The 19,282-nt window shown below is 39.4% G+C and overlaps 1 protein-coding gene across 6 annotated transcripts in view; it reads right to left on the bottom strand.

Annotated features, from left to right (window-relative positions):
* Positions 1-19,282, bottom strand: part of FHOD3 (formin homology 2 domain containing 3) — a 726,388-nt gene that overhangs the window by 210,602 nt on the left and 496,504 nt on the right. For all 6 annotated transcript variants that reach the window (XM_036756241.1, XM_036756258.1, XM_036756249.1 and 3 more), the window contains one exon: positions 13,593-13,687. In XM_036756241.1, the coding sequence (XP_036612136.1) occupies positions 13,593-13,687 (95 nt within the window). The remainder of the gene's footprint in view (positions 1-13,592; positions 13,688-19,282) is intronic.

The raw sequence follows: 19,282 nt of genomic DNA, 5'->3' as shown, positions 1-19,282 counted from the left end.
TGAGATCTGGAAGGGGCCTCAGAAGGCATCTAATTCATTCCTACCATTCCTACAATTGAGAACCATGAATCCAAGAGATGTGATGTGACTTCAGGTCATGCATCTGGTTAGTGGCAGAGCAGGGAGAGAACTCACATATTCTGACTTCCAGGTGAAGGTTACTTTCTTCACTTATTCTGCTTATAAAGTTTCCTGTGCTCTGTATGTTAATGTAGACAGAAATGAACAATATTTTTTCAAAGAATGTTTCATAGTCAGCTGTTCAGTGGAGCTACTGCTCACGTTGTATATTGGGAAGATGATAATAGATTTCAATATAACCTTCTCTAACACCGATTTTTGGATTCTATATGAGAAGAGGATGTCTCTATTTACAACCCAGATTCTAGTTTTCTTGTTTCTATATTGATCAGGAAGGCTACAATAATACCAAAAAGAATTTAACAGACAAGCAGGACACATTTGGAAGCTATAGGTTCAATTTATTTTATACTTTAAAATAAAAGCGAGTGATATATAATATAAATCTAGAGTTCCATGGATAATCCTCTTTTTCTGTTCTGCCGTGTGTATGGAAACAACTGTTTCCTTTGTCATATGTTAAAATCAGAATAAAAATAAATAAGATTTTTATTTAAAAGTGAATTTTGATTGGCAGAGAGCATGAGATGAATTAGGCCTTATCAGGTTTTAGTTACACATTTGCGTTCTGGAATAAATACATACATTTTTACACAGAAAAATGCTAAGACGGTGGCCTTTAAATTATGAAATCCTAGAAAACATATACTTGATCACAAGGCTGAGCAATGGTTTTTGTTGTTCGGTTGTATTTGACTCTTCATGGCCCCATTTGGGGTTTTCTCGGCAAAGATACTTGAGTGGCTTGCCATTTTCTTTTCTAGCTCATCTTAGATGAAGAAACAGAGGCAAACAGGATGGAAGTGAATTGCCCAGGGTCACACAGCTAGCAAGTGTCTGAGAGCCTGCCTCAGTTTCCTTAATTGTAAAATGAGGCAAATAATAGCACCTATTTTATAGAGTTGTTGTAAAGATCAAATGAGATAATGTTTGTAAGGTGCTTTAGCACAATGCCTGGCACATAGTAGGCACCTGATAAATACTTGTTTCTTTCCTTTTCTTCCTTCAATAAACTCCTTTGGCTCTTTATCACCTCTAGGATCCAATAAAAGTTGCTGTGTTTGACATTTTTTTTTTTAATTTATTTTTTATTTATTTTTAGTTTACCACACACAGTTCTACATAGTTTTGAGTTCCAGTTTTTCTCCCCTCCCTCCCCCCTCCCTCCCCAAGACGGCATGAAGTCTCATATAACTGTCATGTATAACTTCGCATTGAATTAATTTATGCTCTAGTCAAGTCGTTGAGAAGAATTTTGACCAATGGAATGAATCATGAGAAAGAAGAAACAGAACCAAAAAAAAAAAAAAACAAAAAAAAAACCCCAAACCAAAAACAAAAGAGAAGCAGAAAAGGCGAGCATGTAGTAGTGTGCCTCAGTCTGTATTCAAACTTCGCAGTTCTTTCTCTGAATGAAGATAGCATTCTCCATCGTGAGTCCCCTGGAGTTGTCCTTGCCCCTTTAGGTTGCTGAGAGAAGCGCAGTATGTCAGGGTTGGTCCTCACGGAATCCACATATCTGTGGCTGTGCACAACGTTCTCCTGGCTCTGCTCCGCTCACTCAGCATTATGTCGTGTAGGTTTTTCCAGGTTGTTATGAAGTCTGCATCATCCCCATTTCTTATGGCACAATAGTATTCCATCACCTTCATATACCACAGCTTGTTCAGCCATTCCCCAATTGATGGGCATCCCTTTGCTTTCCAATTCTTGGCTACCACAAAGAGAGCTGCTATAAATATTCTTGTACATATGGGTCCTTTTCCCGCTTGCGTGATTTCTTTGGGATACAACCCTAGAAGTGGTATTACTGGGTCAAAGGGTATGAACATTTCTATAGCCCTTTGGGCATAGTTCCACACCGCCCTCCAAAATGGCTGGATCAGCTCGCAACTCCACCAACAATGCAACAATGTTCCAATTTCCCCACATCTTAAAGCTCTTCACAACCTAGCCCCTTCCTTCCTTTTCAATCATCTTACATAATACTTCCCTCCACATACTCTAGGTACAGATGTACCAACCCTACCTGCTGTTCTTCAAACCCAACACTCCACTTTCCATCTATGTGCCTTTGTCCTGGCTGACCCCCATGCCTGAAATGCTCTTATTCCTTCAAAACTCAGCTCAAGTTCCTGAAGCTTTTTTCTGATCTCTCCACTTACTAGTGTCCTCCCACACCAAAACTATTTAGTATATATTCTGTATTTTGTACACTTATACATGCACATGTCTGCTCCTTGTTAAGCTCCCTGAGGGCAAAGATTGTTCATTTCTGTCTTGTATTCCCAGCACAGTGCTTTTCACATAGTAGGCTCTTAATAAATGTTTGTTAATGGATGGATTCATATATGTTGGATAATGCTTTTTGTATCACCTCTCATCCTCATAGATAACATTCTTCAGCCTAAATAAACCCTTTTAATCGTCCTTTGGGGTATTTGTCATTGTTCTTCTGAGATGGTACAATTCCATGTAATCATGCCAAGTAGTCTCACTGAAATAATACTGGTGTTAAAGAAAACTTCTTTTGTGACAATTTAGAATGATTTAAAGAACAGTATTATTTTCAACATGCAATACAGCCCACTCTCTTCCTTCTAATAAATTGTGGACCCAGCTCACTGTTCATCTGCAGCTCCTCTGTCTCTGTTTCTCTCTGTCTCCGTATCTGTCTCTTTCTCTGTTTTGCTCTCTGACTGTCTGTCTCTCTCTCTCACACACAAACAAACACACACACACACAAATTCAATGGACTTCTTTCCTTTCTTAATCTTGAGCCACATTTTCCAACCTAAATTTTGACAGAGTGAAAGTCCCTACAAATGTGGCAATCATGGATACATTACATAGATCCACATTATAGCTTTAGAGACAACATTTTCCTCCATTTTACTCAGTTGGAATATTTTTGTTTAACCTGATGTCTAGTGGGCCAAAGTCCTTTTGGATTTTTTTTAAACTTTTGCTTGTTTCCCCAAAAAGTTAAACTCCTGGTCCCATCTGGGTTTATATCTTTCAATATCCAAGAAATCTAGTTTCTGTACAGTCTGAATTCCTCATCCTAAATATTTTTTCCTTTTCCTTATCCTCTTCCCTCTCTCCAACCTGAAATCTTCTTTCTTTGATCTTATTATTCTGCAGATCCAAATCATCTGGCCTCTCCTTGGGGAGTTAGAATGGAATCTAGAAATAAACAACTACTACTCTCATTAATTTAATAATATACACAATCAATCAACAAATATTTATTAAGGGCCTACTATGTTCCAGGCTCTGGGTATACATAGAAAAAAACAATCTCTGGCCCCCAGGAACCTACATTCTATTGGAGGAGACAGTATGCAATATATATTCTCTGTTTGTCTCTATATGTATATATATATATATCTCTAAACATGTATTTTATATATACACATGTGTACACATACACACATGTGTACATGTACATATGTGTACACGTGTACATGTACATGTATACATGTGTAAATGTAGATACGTATGTATGATTTTTTTGGGAAGGTGCCTATAATTTAATCGGTGTAGAGTAACAGTTCTAAAGTATGGTCCAGACACCCCTGGAGCCTTGACGCCCTTTCATGGGGGTCCATGGGACCAAAACTATTTTCATAATAATACTAAGATTTTTAATTTCTAAAACAGAAAATATAGATATAAGCAACATGAACTAAATACTCTTTAGAGGGTCTGCAATAATTTTTAAGAGTTTAAAGGAACTCTGACAAAAGTTTGAGAATCACTGGACAGACAGTTACTGGTATGTAACTTCCTCTACCAATGACAGAACGACGCCTTTGTTGCCATTTCTAGCCTTAAGAGAGTTGGGCAGGATAATATTGTGAGTTTAAGTGATTTGTCCGGAGTCAAATAACCAGTATGTGTCAGAGGCACATTTGAACTTAATTCTTCCTAACTGCACAGCCAATTCTCCATCCACTGCAGGACACGGCCTCACCATAGACAGAACATATAAAAAATTCATACCAGATAGTGCTGGGTGGGCAGGCACAACCCTCTGGGAGGAATCAAGAGAGACATGAAGAAGGGTGTAGTATCTGCTGAGTTTGAAGAAAATGAGGGATTTTAAGAGGCCAAGCTAAAGAGGGAAAGTGTTCCAAGTCCAGGGGACAGGCTACACAAAGCCACAGTTCCTCTTGTGTGACGGGAAACAAGGATGGTGATGATGATGATGGATGATGATAAGGATAATAATGATAGCTAGCATTTATGAAGTGCCTGATATGTGCCAAGCACTGTGCTAAATACTTTATAAATATCTCATTTATCCTCACAACTACCTTGGAGGGTAGGTGCTATTATTATCCCTATTTTACAGTTGAGGAGACTGAGACAGAGGTGAAGTGACTTGACCAAGGACACCCATCTAGTATCTGAGGCTACATTTGAACTCAGGTCTTTCTGATACTATCCATCCATGGCACTACCTAAGGCTAATTTGGCTGGACTGAAGAGTGATTTGGAGCAACATATCATAAGGATGGGCTGGAAAGGTAGGTTGGAGATAGGTCTTTAAATATGAAACAGAAGATTATAGAAGTAAAAGGGAGCCACAAGAGTTTACTGAGCAGGAGAGTGACGTGGTCAAATTTGCGCTTTGGGACTAGAACTTTGGCACTTTTGGGGGGATGGACTGGAAAGAGGAAAGCCTGGAGGCAAGAAGACCAACCAGCATGTTATTGTAATGGTTAAAGTAAGAGGTGACTAGGCCGGACCTACGGTAGTAGCCATGAAGAAAGTGGATCAATCTATACAAAAGGCAACAGGTCAAGGATGCATATGGTCCAGGTCTGTATGTGATTCACTTACAGTAGGTCACTGAGTCATCTTCACACTATAATAATAACTAACGCTTATATAGCACTTTAATGTTTGCAAAATACTTTGGATATACCATGTCATTTAAGCCTGGAAACAGCCTCTGAGGTCAGTACTGTAGATATTATCCTCCTGATTTTACAGATGAGGAAACTAACACTGACACAGTGACTTACCTATGGTCATTCAGCGAATGTGCACACATTGGAGTTTGAACTCACACCCTAACAGTCCCAAGGCCTGTACTCTATCTACTACACAGTGTCACCTTTCTTTTTGAACAAAAAAAGCACAAAGAACAAGAGTGCTAGGGCTGAGACCTTTGGGTCTGAGGTAGTCAACGTTGCCAAGATATTTTAACAAACACTTACTTAAACAAGGTCCCCTTTTAAGTCCCAGCTAAAACCCCTGTTTCTACAAGAAGCTTTTCCCAATCCCCCTTAATGCTAGTGCCTTCCCTCTGTTGATAATCTCCAAATTATCCTTGCTGTAGCTTGTTTGTACCTCACTGTTTGCCTGTTATCCATGCCACCCCAGTTCCACTCACCATTACACCATCAGCTCCTTGAGAGCAAGGACCGCCTCCCCCACCCTTCTCTGTAGTATCCCTAGCACCTAGCACAGGCCTTGTCTCATTGAGCAATACATGTTTATTGACTGACTGACATCAATCTACTTCTAACAATATTGTATCATCACAACATTATTTTAATCAATAACAGCATCCATGTGGTATGTCCCACTGAACAGGCAGTAATTTAGTTTGCCACTTGTAAGATTTCTGGATAGAACTGGTCTTACACATAGGCAGAGTAGGAAACTACTAACTGTTTTAACTTGAGAGGCACCAGAAGGCTCATTGACCCTAGATCAACTTCTTGAATGCAAGGGTCTAGAGGCTTGGAGGTTAATTCTCCCCTAAACTCATCCTTCTGCCCCTTCCTCTCCCAAAAAATCTAAACTTTTGGGTGCTTTTCATATTGCATCCCATAACACACTGCATTTACCACTGTGCCTACAAGTTTGTATTTTAGCTGTATCTCATTTTCCCAGCTGACAGTCCCATTTTCGTGACCTTGGTTTCTGCTAAGAAACTCAGATCTGCCTTCTCTCTCAAAGTTTCCAGCTTCCAAAGTTTCCACTATCACTTTGAGGTGGCAGATGCCAGTCCCTGTGGAAGACTTTATTCTGCTAAACAGGATGGTATCCTTCCCCACAAACTCTTCCCATATTGTCTTTATCCCTTGGTACCAAAAACAATCCTCTGTCTCCTCCCTCTTCTCGAAAATATGGTTGCCTTGGCTTAAGAACTGGGAAATTGCTGAGAGAAAAGGCTTGAGTCCCCTTCCCCCAGTAGGAACAATCTGTTCTCAGAGGGGACAGGGTAGAGAGAGGCAGAACCTGCCCTGACCCTCCCACAGCCCTCTGCTACTCACTCTATTCCTTTCCTCCTCCCTCCCCTCACTGGCCCCCTGGGTTCTTCTCCCATGCCTTCATCACTCCTTCCAGCCCCCAACCAGCGCTGGCCTTCTCTTCTTGGTACTTGAAAGGTACAGTGCTCATTCATGCCTTTCTTTCCTGCCAATGAGACTGAGACAGGCAACAGCAGAATTCACCAGTTAGGGTACAGTACTGGAAAATCCCCCCAACCCCTTTTTCAAACACAAACACACACACACGGAGGAAAATGTCATTCAGCCCCTAAGTGCCTTTGGAGGAAAAAGAAAGAACTTGATTTAGGAAAACCAAATAGAAAGCAGAAGGAAAAAAACAATCTGTTCAACCAAACACATGATAATAAAAATAATGATGATGATGATGATAACGATAACAGACATTTATATGGTACGTTAAGGTCTGTAAAGCACTTCATCTAAATTATCTCGTCTGAAGCCTCACAACAACCCTGCGGAGTTACTACATGTACAGAGTGTTCTAAAAGTGTCAGGGCAGTTTTAAGTTATTTAAGCTAGTTAAGTTATGAAAGCTTAAAACCACACTAAGACTTCTGGGGTACCCTGTATCATCATCCCTAGTTCAGATGAGGAAACCGGCTCAGAGAGGTTGTGACTTACCAACTATCACATAGCTAGTAAGCGTCAGAGGTGGCACAAAGCGCCCACTATAAGCAAGTCACTGTGCCAGATAATAAGAATATAAAAATGAATAAAAGAACCCAGAGCTATGCTAGATAATAATATAAAATGAATAAGAGAATCCAAAGCTGTGTTAGGTAATAAGAATATAAAAATGAATGAGAGAACCCAGAGCTGTGCTAGATAATAAGAATATAAAATGAATGAGAGAACCCAGACCTGTGCTAGATAATAAGAACATAAAAATGAATAAGAGAACCCAGAGCTGTGCTAGATAATAAGAATATAAAAATGAATGAGAGAACCCAGTCAAGAAGCTTCCAATCTAATTGGTGTGACAACACAGGTAAATAAATAATAGAAGGTGTTAAGAGCATCCAGACAAACTGCTATAAAAATGTAGGGAAGAGAAGTCATTTTCAGCTTAGGTGTAAGGGAAGACTTCTGGGGGAAGATGGCTTTTGAAGGAAGAGAAAGATTTTAACAGGTGAGGATGAAGAGGGAGTGTGTTCCAGGTACTAAGATTGTCTGCACAAATACACAGAGGCAGTAGGGGGCAGAACAGCATCAAACCAATAATTCAGTTCAACTTGAACACTGAATGCCTGAAGGGAATCAGTCAAATATGACTGAAAGTGCAGATTGGGGGCAGATTTTAGAGGGCTTATTGTGTGAGAATAAAGAATTTGTATTTTACTCTTTAGGCGAAGGGAACACATTGATTATGTTGCTAAAAAATATTTAATCTTATGCATTAATGAAATTAGCAATTATATGGAGGATAGATAGATTGGACAGGTGAGACATGGGGGTAGAATGACAGATCAGGAGGATATTATTCTAATCTAGATAAGGGGTAAGAAGAGACTAAATGGGGGAAGGGACTTTGGAATGGCGAGGTAGAGCCAAGCACACATGGATACATATCTTCGTGTACATATATAGATTATGAATGTTATCTTTTAAAGCATGATTTTTCCACCCTTGTGACCTGATATGATAAAATATTACAAGGACAGCACTAGTAATATCTTGGGTTTCCTTATTTCCTTTCATGGAGGTTAGGTTCTGTCAAAGGAGAAGAGGATGAAAAGAAGTATAATACAGTAGTGTGGCTCATGGATAGATAGACATGTGGAACCATATATTATTACTACTACTGTTACCACTACCACCACCACCACCACTACTACTACCACTACTATTTCTACTACTACTACCACCACCACCACCACTACTACCACCACTACTCCTTCTGCTACAATGATGATGATGACAATGATTACTACAACTATGACTACTACTATGACCACCACCACTAGTGATAGCATTTACATAGCACTTTAAGATTTGTAAAGCACTTTACATATGTTAACACTTTCATCCTCACAACAATCCTGTGAGGCAGGACTGTTTCCTCATTTTACAAATGAGGAAACTGAGGCAGAGAAAGGTTTAAGTACTTGCCCAGGGCCACTGAACCAGGGAGTGTCAAAAGCAAAATTTCAACTCAGTTCTTCCTTGCTATGAGTCCTGTGGTCTAGCCACTGTACCACCTAACTGCCTCTATTATTTTCTGTGCTACAGCTTGGAATAGAAAGTCAAATTTAAAATAGAGACCAACAACTATTTTAGCTTGCAATGGAGTAAGATATCAGAAACTCAGCTCTACAATTTAGGAAGAAGTCAAGAAAAAGAAAATCTAACGTCAAAATCTAATATCTCCCTGCTCTCTTCTTGAGTTAATTCCATTTTCTTTTCTTTGGAGGTGAAGTCATTTATGTCTAGGTTTTAAAAGCTGCCTAGTATGAAGAGTAAGGGAATCCACAATGACAAGTCCTAATATGGTGGGAGTATGCCTGAGCTACAGTGGCTGAGATTAAAACCTGTCCCCATCCTTAGACCTAGTTGGGTTCCAGACCAGGATGGGGCCATTCTAGTCAAAGGGCAATTTTTTTATTTATATTTTTTTTATTTATAACTGAAGAAGTTAATAGAGGATATGGAAGAAAAGGCCAAGTGGGACCACAGAATTCCTGGCTGCCATTACAGTGGGGGAAAGGGATGAATACAAGACTTCTACCTTGCTATAGATATGCAATTTCAAGTAGTCAGAATTTGCTACACAATACAAATCTTAGGTCTCATAGCATTTTCTAGGGCTAAATCATAATTTTCCATTTTTAAGGAAAATTCTTTTCAACAGTATGATCTTGGTTACAAAGGCAGTTACAAAATAATTACAATCAGTATTTCAGTTTAAAGGAAATCAATAGATACTCTGATGAACCCAATCACATTGCTGATTGCAGCGATGTCTCCTTATCCTTTGTTATTCCTATCTTTGCCTTGCCATAAATCTTCCATGGTGGGTGTCGGGGGATGGGGGGGAGAGGGGCACACAGAGCCAAGATAGTGGCTGGAAAGCAGGGACTTGCTTAAGCTCTCCCCCAAATCCCTCCAAACACCTGTAAAAATGGCTCTGAACAAGTTCTAGAGCTGCGGAACCCACAAAATAGCAGAGGGAAGAAGGTCTCTAGCCCAGGACAGCCTGGATGGTCACTGGGAATGGTCTATCACACGGTGCTGGAAGTGGAGCACAGCCCAGCATGGGCCGTGCCAGGACAGATCAGACTGGGAGTCAGCCTGGAGCAGGCCTGAGGGCCATGAATCATTGAGCTGTGGCAGTTACCAGACTTCTCAACTCACAAACATTAAAGACCAAGGAGCAGGTTAGTGGGAAAACTGCTAGATTGGGTTAGAAAGTGGTCCGGCCCCAGCCCTGGGGGTGGCAGAGGTGGTGCACAGTGGTGACAGCAGCAGAAGGAAGCTCCTCTGGCTGCTTCCGGAGCTCCAGTGTCAGCTGCTTCCTGAGTCCCTGGCTCACACAGTGGGAGGAATCATGCAGCAGACCAGAGCGAGAGTGCAGGGCTTTCTTTGCCCTACTTGGATCTGGGTCATGATCCTGGTTGGCAGTTCTTGGGGGAGGAGGAACACTGTTGTGGCAGAGCTTGTGGTGACAGTGGAGTAGAAGTAGCTCTGAAAACAGCAGCACAGCCCCTAAAGCTTGGGACAAAGCACTCTCTACAAGCAGTCATAACTGGACAAAAAAGTCAAAGGTCAAGCAGTTGGTTGGGAACATGGCCAGGAGGTGAAAAAGGACGCAGACTCAGACACATACTCTAGAATTTTTTTTTTTTTGGTGACGAAGAAGATCAAAACTTATAGCCAGAAGAAGTCAACAAAGTCAAAGAGCCTACATCAAAAGCCTTCAAGAAAAATATGAATTGGTCTCAGGCCATGGAAGAGATCAACAAGGATTTGGAAAAGCAAGTAAGAGAAGTAGAGGAAAAACTGGGAAGAGAAAGGAGAGTGATGCAAGAAAAACAGGAAAACAAGTCACTGACTTGCTAAAGGAGACCCAAAAAACACTGAAGAAAATAACGCCTTAAAAAATAGACTAATCCAAATGGTAAAGGAGCTCCAAAAAGCCAATGAGGAGAAGAATGCCTCGAAAGGCAGAATTAGCCAAATGAAAAAGGAGGTCCAAAAGACCACTGAAGAAAATACTACCTTAAAAATTAGATTGGAGCAAGTGGAAGCTAGTGGCTTTACAAGAAATCAAGATATCATAAATCAGAAACAAAGGAATGAAAAAATGGAAGACAATGTGAAATATCTCATTGGAAAAACCACTGACCTGGAAAATAGATCCAGGAGAGACCATTTTAAAATTATTGGACTACCTGAAAGCCATGATCAAAAAAGAGTCTAGACATCATCTTTCAAGAAATTATCAAGCAAAACTGCCCTGATATTCTAGAGCCAGAAGTAAAATAGAATTGGAAAGAATCCACTAATCGCCTCTTGAAAAAGATCCCAAAAAGAAAACTCCTAAGAATATAATTGCCAAATTCCAGAGTTCCCAGGTCAAGGAGAAAATAATGCAAGCAGCCAGAAAGAAACAATTTGAGTATTGTGGAAACACAATCAGGATAACACAAGATCTAGCTGCTTCTACATTAAGGGATCGAAGGGCTTGGAATATGATATTCCAGAGGTCAAAGACCAAGAATCACCTACCCAACAAAACTGAGTATCATGCTCCAAGGCAAAATATGGATTTTCAATAAAATAGAGGACTTTCAAGCTTTCTCAGTGAAAAGACCAGAGCTGAATGGAAGATTTGACTTTCAAACACAAGAATCAAGAGAAGCATGAAAAGGTAGACAAGAAAGAGGAATCATAAGGGACTTAGTAAAGTTGAACTGTTTTGTTTACATTCCTACATGGAAAAGTGACATGTGTAATTCATGAGACAATTCTCAGTATTATGGTAGTTAAAGGGAATATACATACATACATATACATATATACATATACATATATACATATACATATATACATATATACACACACACATAAATTTTATATATATATATATATAGACAGAGGGCACAGGGTGAGTTGAATATGAAGGGATGATATCTAAAAAAATTAAATAAAATTAAGGGATGAGAGATGAATATATTGAGAGAAGGAGAAAAGGAGAGACAGAATGGGGTAATTTATCTCACATAAAGGTGGCAAGAAAAAGCAGGTCATTGGAAGGGAAGAGGGGGCAAGTGAAGAGGAACAGGTGAATCTTGTTCTCATCAGACTTGACTTAAGGAGGGAGTAACACACAAACTCAATTGGGTACCTTACTTCACAGGAAAGTAGGGGGAAGGGGATAAAAAAGGTGGGGTTATAGAAAGGAGGGCAGATGGGGAGAAGGTAATCAAAAGCAAAGACTTGTGAAGGGATAGGGTCAAGGGAGAAAATTGAATAAAGGGGGACAGGATAGGATGGAGAGAAATATAGTTAGTCTTTCACAACATGAGTATTGTGGAAGTGTTTTACATAATGATACATGTGTGGCCTATGTTGAATTGCTTGCCTTCTTAGAGAGGGTGGGTGGGAAGGGAAGAGGGGAGAGAATTTGGAACTTAAAGTTTTAAAATCAGATGCTCAAAAGAAAAAGCTGTTTTTGCATGCAATTAAGAAATAAAATATACAGGGAATGGGGCATAGAAATCTATCCTGCCCTACAAGAAAGGAAGGGGAAAAGGGATGGCAGGGGCAGTGGGGTGACAGAAGGGAGAGCTGACTGGAGAATGGGGCAATCAGAATATATGCCATCTTGGAGTGGGGGGGGGAGGGTAGAAATGGGGAGAAAATTTGTAACTCAAAATCTTGTGGGAATCAATGTTGAAAACTAAAGTATTAAATATATAATAAAATAAATTGAAAAAAAAGTCCTTGGCACATAGTAGGTACTTAATACCTACTATGGTATGGCTCTATCATCATCATCAAAAAAATATTCCATAGAAGATCCAATCAACATGCCTGAGATTTTCCTCCAATTCTTTTCATTGGCGGAGGAATCAGTGCAACACTCAGGCTGTCCAACTGTTATCTCTCACTGAAATGGACTACCTATCTTTCTAGCCTCATAGATCACTGATTTTTTAAGCCACAGATTCAAGGTGTTTGCATATGTATATATGTGTATGTATAATATACAAATTAGTTGATGATAATAAATATAAGTTAATTAATATGCCATATTATTGCATATAGTATGTACTTTCTGTCACTTATAGTCTTTTGCATGGGAACACTGAGAAGATAAGCCACGAGAACTTAGAATGGAATTTACATTTTAAAATACAATAAAACTTTATTTTAAAATGTAAAAACACTTCTTAGCTCACAGACCATACAAAAGCAGGTTGACATTTGGCCCATAGGTCATTCCTGACCTCTGCATTACACCAGGCTTCCTCTTACAGGTAATTTATCATATTATATCACGTCACATCATATCATATCATGTCATGTCATGTCATAACATATCACATATCATATATCATGTGGCATATGATGTATTACTGTATCACATGTTATAGTGTGTTATATCATATCATGTTATATATTATGCTATATGTCTTCTCTCAGGCAAACTATTAGAAGGCAAACAGAATCCACGTTCTTCCTAGAATTTCCCTACTCTTGTTCCTATTCCTATCTCTGCCTGCTTAGGTCTTAGCCTCCCTCAAGGTCCAGCCCAAATAAAACCTTCCCTAATTTGCAGCCATTCCCTCCCCCACCACCTAGAAATGATTTCTTCCTCTCTTGACCTCACAGCATCTCATATCCATGTCATGTACCCATTCTATTCTAATATGTAGTTTATTCTTCTGGATTTATGTTCTTTTCTTCTTTTACCAAACTGTTAAGTCCTACAGGAGCAGGGATAGTGTCATTTAAACATTGCATATGCTTCAACACAAGGAGGGGGTGGAACCTAGTAGGTTTAGGTTCTTAATAATTTTTGAGAAGGAAGGAAGGAAGGAAAGATACTATATTGACCCTGTGTTCTTACCACAGTGGGAAGAGTTATCTGGCTTGGCTCTTATCAGATGGTGAATTTCAGTCTAATTGTGTACTAACCTTATTCACTAAAGTCATGGCATAAACCAGCAGTTCGGTGTCAACCCCATCTTTCTCTTCCAAGATCTCCATTATATTAGACCATGGCTTGACTCCTATAAGAGAAAAGCAGAGAGCATTAGAAATAATTGTTTATTCTCTGATTTGTGTTCAAAGTACACTGTACAACTTAAATCACACATCCTCTAAAGTGACAGCACCCAAAATAGTGTCATCAAATGGAAGTTTTCAGAGGTGCACATTTTAGTTAGAATATGTTATATGAAAGTAGGAGAAGCCCCAGGTTAAGGGTTCCTCAAAATTTCCAAAGGCCTCTGGCTAGAAATTATACATTCATTTTGCATACCATAAATCATAGATCAACAGAATTTCAGTGCTAGAATGGCACTTAGAAGTCATTAAATCGAACTGCTTTACTTAACAGAGGAGGCCCGGAGAAATTAAGACTTTTGTCCTGAGAGAAATCATTATTTTACTATTACATTAATGACCAATTATTAATTAGGATCCAGACCTTTTATTTTCTCATTCAGGGCCCAGCCCCTGTAGAAGGTCAGTCAGTCTATGAAGGACATGGCTGATTAATGAGATGTCCCTAACTCTCGGGCAACATGCTCCTCAGTCTTGCGCCAGGCCCCAGCAAACCAGGGTAGGGGAGTGTATAAACAGAATCCAGTCTGGGCGAATTCTTGCCCCAGGGATAAGAGCCCTGTCCTGGCACCTCTCCGTTAGAATTTAGGGTGATCTACCTCATGGAGGAGAAAACCAACCAGAGTGGTCTGGGTGGAGATGGATCCCCCTGTCCAGATTGCTGGAAGGGGCTAAGTCTCATGATCAAGCCATGTTCTCAGTAGGAGAAGCCAAAGACTTCTAGCCCACCTCCTCATTAAATATCCCCCAATATGAATTGATTTTCACTTGCTAGGGCACCTCCTTTTAGAAGGGTATTTAAAGCATTCAGTGTCACCTTTGGGGGTCTTTGGTTTTCTGACGGAAACCACTGCTCATCAATTTACTGATTATTAGTAGCCTAATTAATAAACTGAATATTAATTACCCAGAAACTCTGTCTCTCTGGTTTTTCATTCATCATAGCCCACAGAAAGCAGGAGACATATGTGGTAGAGGCAAGGCATATACCCAAGGATGCTAATCTATTGCTCCTAGTCCACTCCCCTTTAGCTGTCCATGTGAATCTTAATCATTACAGTCTCCCTAGAACTAAGGAAGGAGGGGAACTTCCGAACTTAGTGCCTTTTGTTCTGCTCCTCACTCTTGGACTGGGACAAGCTCCTTAGCCACTGGTGCATGTTCTCATCTTTGGAGAAGAGAGACAATAACGCTGGCTGACTTCATATGACCATCGTGTAGCATAGTTCATAGAACTGTAAGAGTTTACAACTGAGGGGACCTTTGAGATATCTGGTCCAATTCAACTTTTTACCAATATCATAAAATTGGTTATAATGACAGGTGTGAGTGCATGGAGATTGGGGTGGGAGGCAGAGGGGAATCAGAGTGTGAGGACTGAGTCATACCTCCTGATTTAAGGTCCACTGTTCTTTTCTATACAGTGCTCATCTTTCTGAAAATACACATATAAATATCAAGTGTCTGTTTTACAGGTGTGCCCTACTTTAAGAAAAGGCTACCTACAAGGTTAATTGTAGAATACTATATTTCACATTAAAACTATAAGCTAATGAATGGGGGAAATGTTTTCCAAATCCAAATTTCCAGAACAGAAAAATCAGGAGCTGATTATTCATACTAACCAAAAATCCTTCCTTTAACAAAAGGATTTAATACTTCAGGCTACATAGATCGTCTACTTCTAACTCCACCCCGCCCCCACCACCACACTACACCCTTGTGAGTGCCCCTGTTCAATTTAAAATACAATTTACCAAAAATTAATTCACTTGCCACTTTTAAGGACCATATCTAACTCATTCATATTATATCAGTAAAACTATGTGTTTATAAACAATGTCCAAACCTTCAAGTTTGGTATTTTAAAATAAGGAAAATATGTACTGCTAGAGTCTTCTGATTCACCACAAGAGCTAGCCTTCCTACTTACCTATTTCCTGTCTGCCTGCTTTCTTGCCTGCCTTCATCCTATCTGCCTTCTTTCCAGTGATTCAACAAATATTTGTGCAACATCTATTGTGACAATATCACCATGTCAGTCACTGTGCTATACAAAGCTATGATGAGCCTTTGTCCTCAACTGTAAGAAAAAACCATGGTAGAGTATATATCTCAATGGAGCACGTAATAACTCATGTTTATATAGCACTTCAAAGTTTGTTCTATAGAACCCTGAAGCCCCCCCACTAGAGATGTCCTTCCAAGTTCATATCTGCCTATTAATAAGCACTCTTGGGCTCTGATTGTCCAACCATTTCCAAATCCACCTAACCAGGATATCATGAGCAATTTAGTCAAATGTCTGACTGAACCTGAGGCATATGATGTTTATGGAATTCCCCAGTGCTCACAAGTACTGTCTAATCATATCTTAGATTTTGGAGGAAATGAAAATTGGGTGATTTATTGTCACTGTGTGTAGGAATTATCAAAGAATCATAGCTTGAAATTCAACCAAATAGGGAGGGGGTTGCTTCCAGAATATGATCCCATTCCTGTCAACAAATGTCCACATGAAGAATAATTGAAGAAAGGGGAGTTACTTATCCTGGAGAGGATTTGGTTAAGGAAAGACTTGATAGTTATCTTTAAATATTTGAAGGGCTGTCATGTAGAAGAGATAATCAATGGTGCTCTGAATTGTTCCTCAGGACAAAACTAGGATCAACAAGTGGAAGACAACTGGAGACAATTTCAGTTTAATGAAAGAAAGAACTTTATAATTGCTGGAGCAGTCTAACAATTAGATGAAACTAAGGATGTGCTGAAGCCAGCTCAAACTAATTTGTCAGAACCATTGTTGAATGTTCCATGTGAGCATTGACACCTCAGAAAGTAGCAAATACTACAAATCAAGGTTTGATTTATTGTTTCATTGATCATTCTAGAGTTAAGAAAGTGATGAAGAAAACGGGAATAATATAGATTTAACATAAAAGTCTGATATGCATACATTTTTTTCCCAGAGAGCCAGTTGGTAAACTTTTACCAGCATAATGTTGCATAAAACTTTCTTAAAGTAATTGGATCCATATAACTGTTAGGGTTCAAGCATACTTTGCATAGAAATACTTTGGATGCATTGGAGGTAGGGAGATTTCTATCCTGGGAGGGAAATTAAATTAGATGATACATAAGGTCCTTTACTACTATTATTTAATAAGCAATCCACAAGCAGTATCTAACTCTGAAAAAGTGACTTCTCCCCAACTTCTCTTCTAGACAGAAAAATATTTTCCCCATGCATTATGTATGGTCTCAGCAAAACATGTAATGGACTTTTCCAGTTCACAGAATCATATATTGAGAGCTGAAAGGGCCCTCAGAGGCCTTCTAGTCCAACCTTCTAATTGCTTTCATAAGCTCCTTCCAATCACGATCGACAAGCAATGATGGCAAGCATAATCAGCAATCTACTCTGTCCTGGGCACTTTGAGAGATGCAAAGAAGCATTAGACATGGCTCCTTCTTTCAAAGGGCTCATAGTCTAGATGGGGCAGGCAGGAGTTACATTAAAACACAGATATAAGTCAGCATGTACTAATAGCTAATTGGGTGGAACAAATATTGATTGCTATTGGAATAAAGTGGTAGAATGGCTCCTTGTGGGTTGGATATAATCAGGAATGACTCTTGGGATTGGTGGAATTTGCGCTAGGTTTTGAAGAAAGTATAAAATTTATGTAAGTAAACAGAAGGTGGGGAGAACATTATGGGATGAAGGATGGGGAAACAGGACAGAGGTGAATTATGTATGTCATGCTTTATAAATAATTGGTAGACTGGTTCAACTTCAGGAAGAATTCGTGGAAAGCAGTAAGAGATAAAAGTAAAGAGGGAGAATGGGAATAGGCAAAGTAGGGCACTGAACACCAGGTTTATCATTTGAGACTTTGTTTCATAGGCTAAATATGGAGTCACTGAAGATTTCTAGAAGGGGCTATCCATGTAAAGTTGTGATTTAGGAAGACAAATCTGTCAAGGGTATGAAAGAAGTATTGGGACATGGAGACACCAAGTGTAGAAAGTTCAGCTAGGAGAATATTAAACAGTTCAAGCATTTGTTGATGAGAGCATAGAATATGGTTAGTAAATCAGTCAACAAACATTTCAGTGCCAATTGTGTGCCAGGCACTGTGTTAAGCACTAGGGATAACAAGAAAGGTTAAAAAAAGTCAGCAGGGTGATGGCAGTGGAGATGAAGAGGAAGGCAATGAATGAAAGGGCAGAGATTAGTGAATGATGACTTGTAGAAGAGGGACAAGAAAGTATCAAAGTTTCGGACCTGGGTAAATGGAAGGATGGTGCTACCTACTATGAATGGAAATAGGAATGTCCAGGGAGGGAACTTCAGAAAAAGATGATAGCTGTGATAGTTATGATAGACATAACAATGAAATAGCCAAGTGGAAATATTAAGCAGGCAGAGAGAGAATGAGAGCAAAAACAAAGTTAGGGCTGGTTATACAGACTTACATATAATCTCTTTGAGCGGTGATATTTAAGCAAGAATTGATATTTTCAGTTCACTTTTCACATGTTCCAAAAACATGTGGAACAGATTTATTCAGTTCAAAGAAGATACATAATCAGTTTTAAAAAATCCTTACTACAATATTGTCTTCCTGTGGCTTCTAAGTGAAGGGTAAGAAAAGAAAGGCAGGAGTTGAATTGATCAGAATGGAGGTTCCAAAAACTCTAGAATATTACTCTGCGTTATTTGGAAGGGCATATACATACATGTACAGATGTTCCACATACACATGCATGTGCAGAGGTTTCATATATACATACACATACAGATGGTTCACATATACATACATGTACAGATTGCTATATATACATGCATGTCCAGATGTTCCATAATATACATATATAAATACAGACATGCACAACTCCTCCCTTAACTGACAAGAGAGCCAAACGATTCAGTTGACAAATACTGCTGATTCTTCAGCAAGGCAGCAAGACTACCAAAAGACTTAATGTGAAGAGATTAGAGCACCTTTCACATTGGGAACAGTTCATTGCTAACTTGGAGGGAAAGCTGAGTGAACACACAGCTGGCAACAGTGGAGCAGAGAAGGAGTGAGCACCTTTCAGAGATCTGGTGTATGCAACACTGAATTTACCCATCTGCATCAGAAGACTCATGGACATCAAGTTTGGTTTGAAAAAAATATGGGGAAACACAAAAGCTGCAAAGTGAAAAAAAAATGAGAACTCCGCAGGGTTTACTGGCAGGATGGTTCATCCATCTCTAAGAAGGCAGCATTTAAGTCCATCAAAAATAAAGCAAAGCAAAAGCTTAGAGATATGTAGGATTCTTGGCTCAGTAAGACGGCAGATGAAATTTAGTTTTATGCTGATAGTAACAATCCGAAGCCCTTTTATGATGCCCTGAAAGCTATTTATGGGCCAAAGATCTATGGTGCATCTCAACTACTCAGTGCTAAGGGAGCCGCATTGATCAGTGAGATGAGCATGATCCTGGAGAGATAGGCTGAACACTTCCGTAGTATTCTCAACAGAACTTC

This window comes from Trichosurus vulpecula, chromosome 1, assembly GCF_011100635.1.
Source record: "Trichosurus vulpecula isolate mTriVul1 chromosome 1, mTriVul1.pri, whole genome shotgun sequence".
NCBI lineage: Eukaryota > Metazoa > Chordata > Mammalia > Diprotodontia > Phalangeridae > Trichosurus > Trichosurus vulpecula.
The sequence above is the reverse complement of the archived record's forward strand: the minus strand, read 5'-3'. Positions and strand labels throughout refer to the sequence as shown.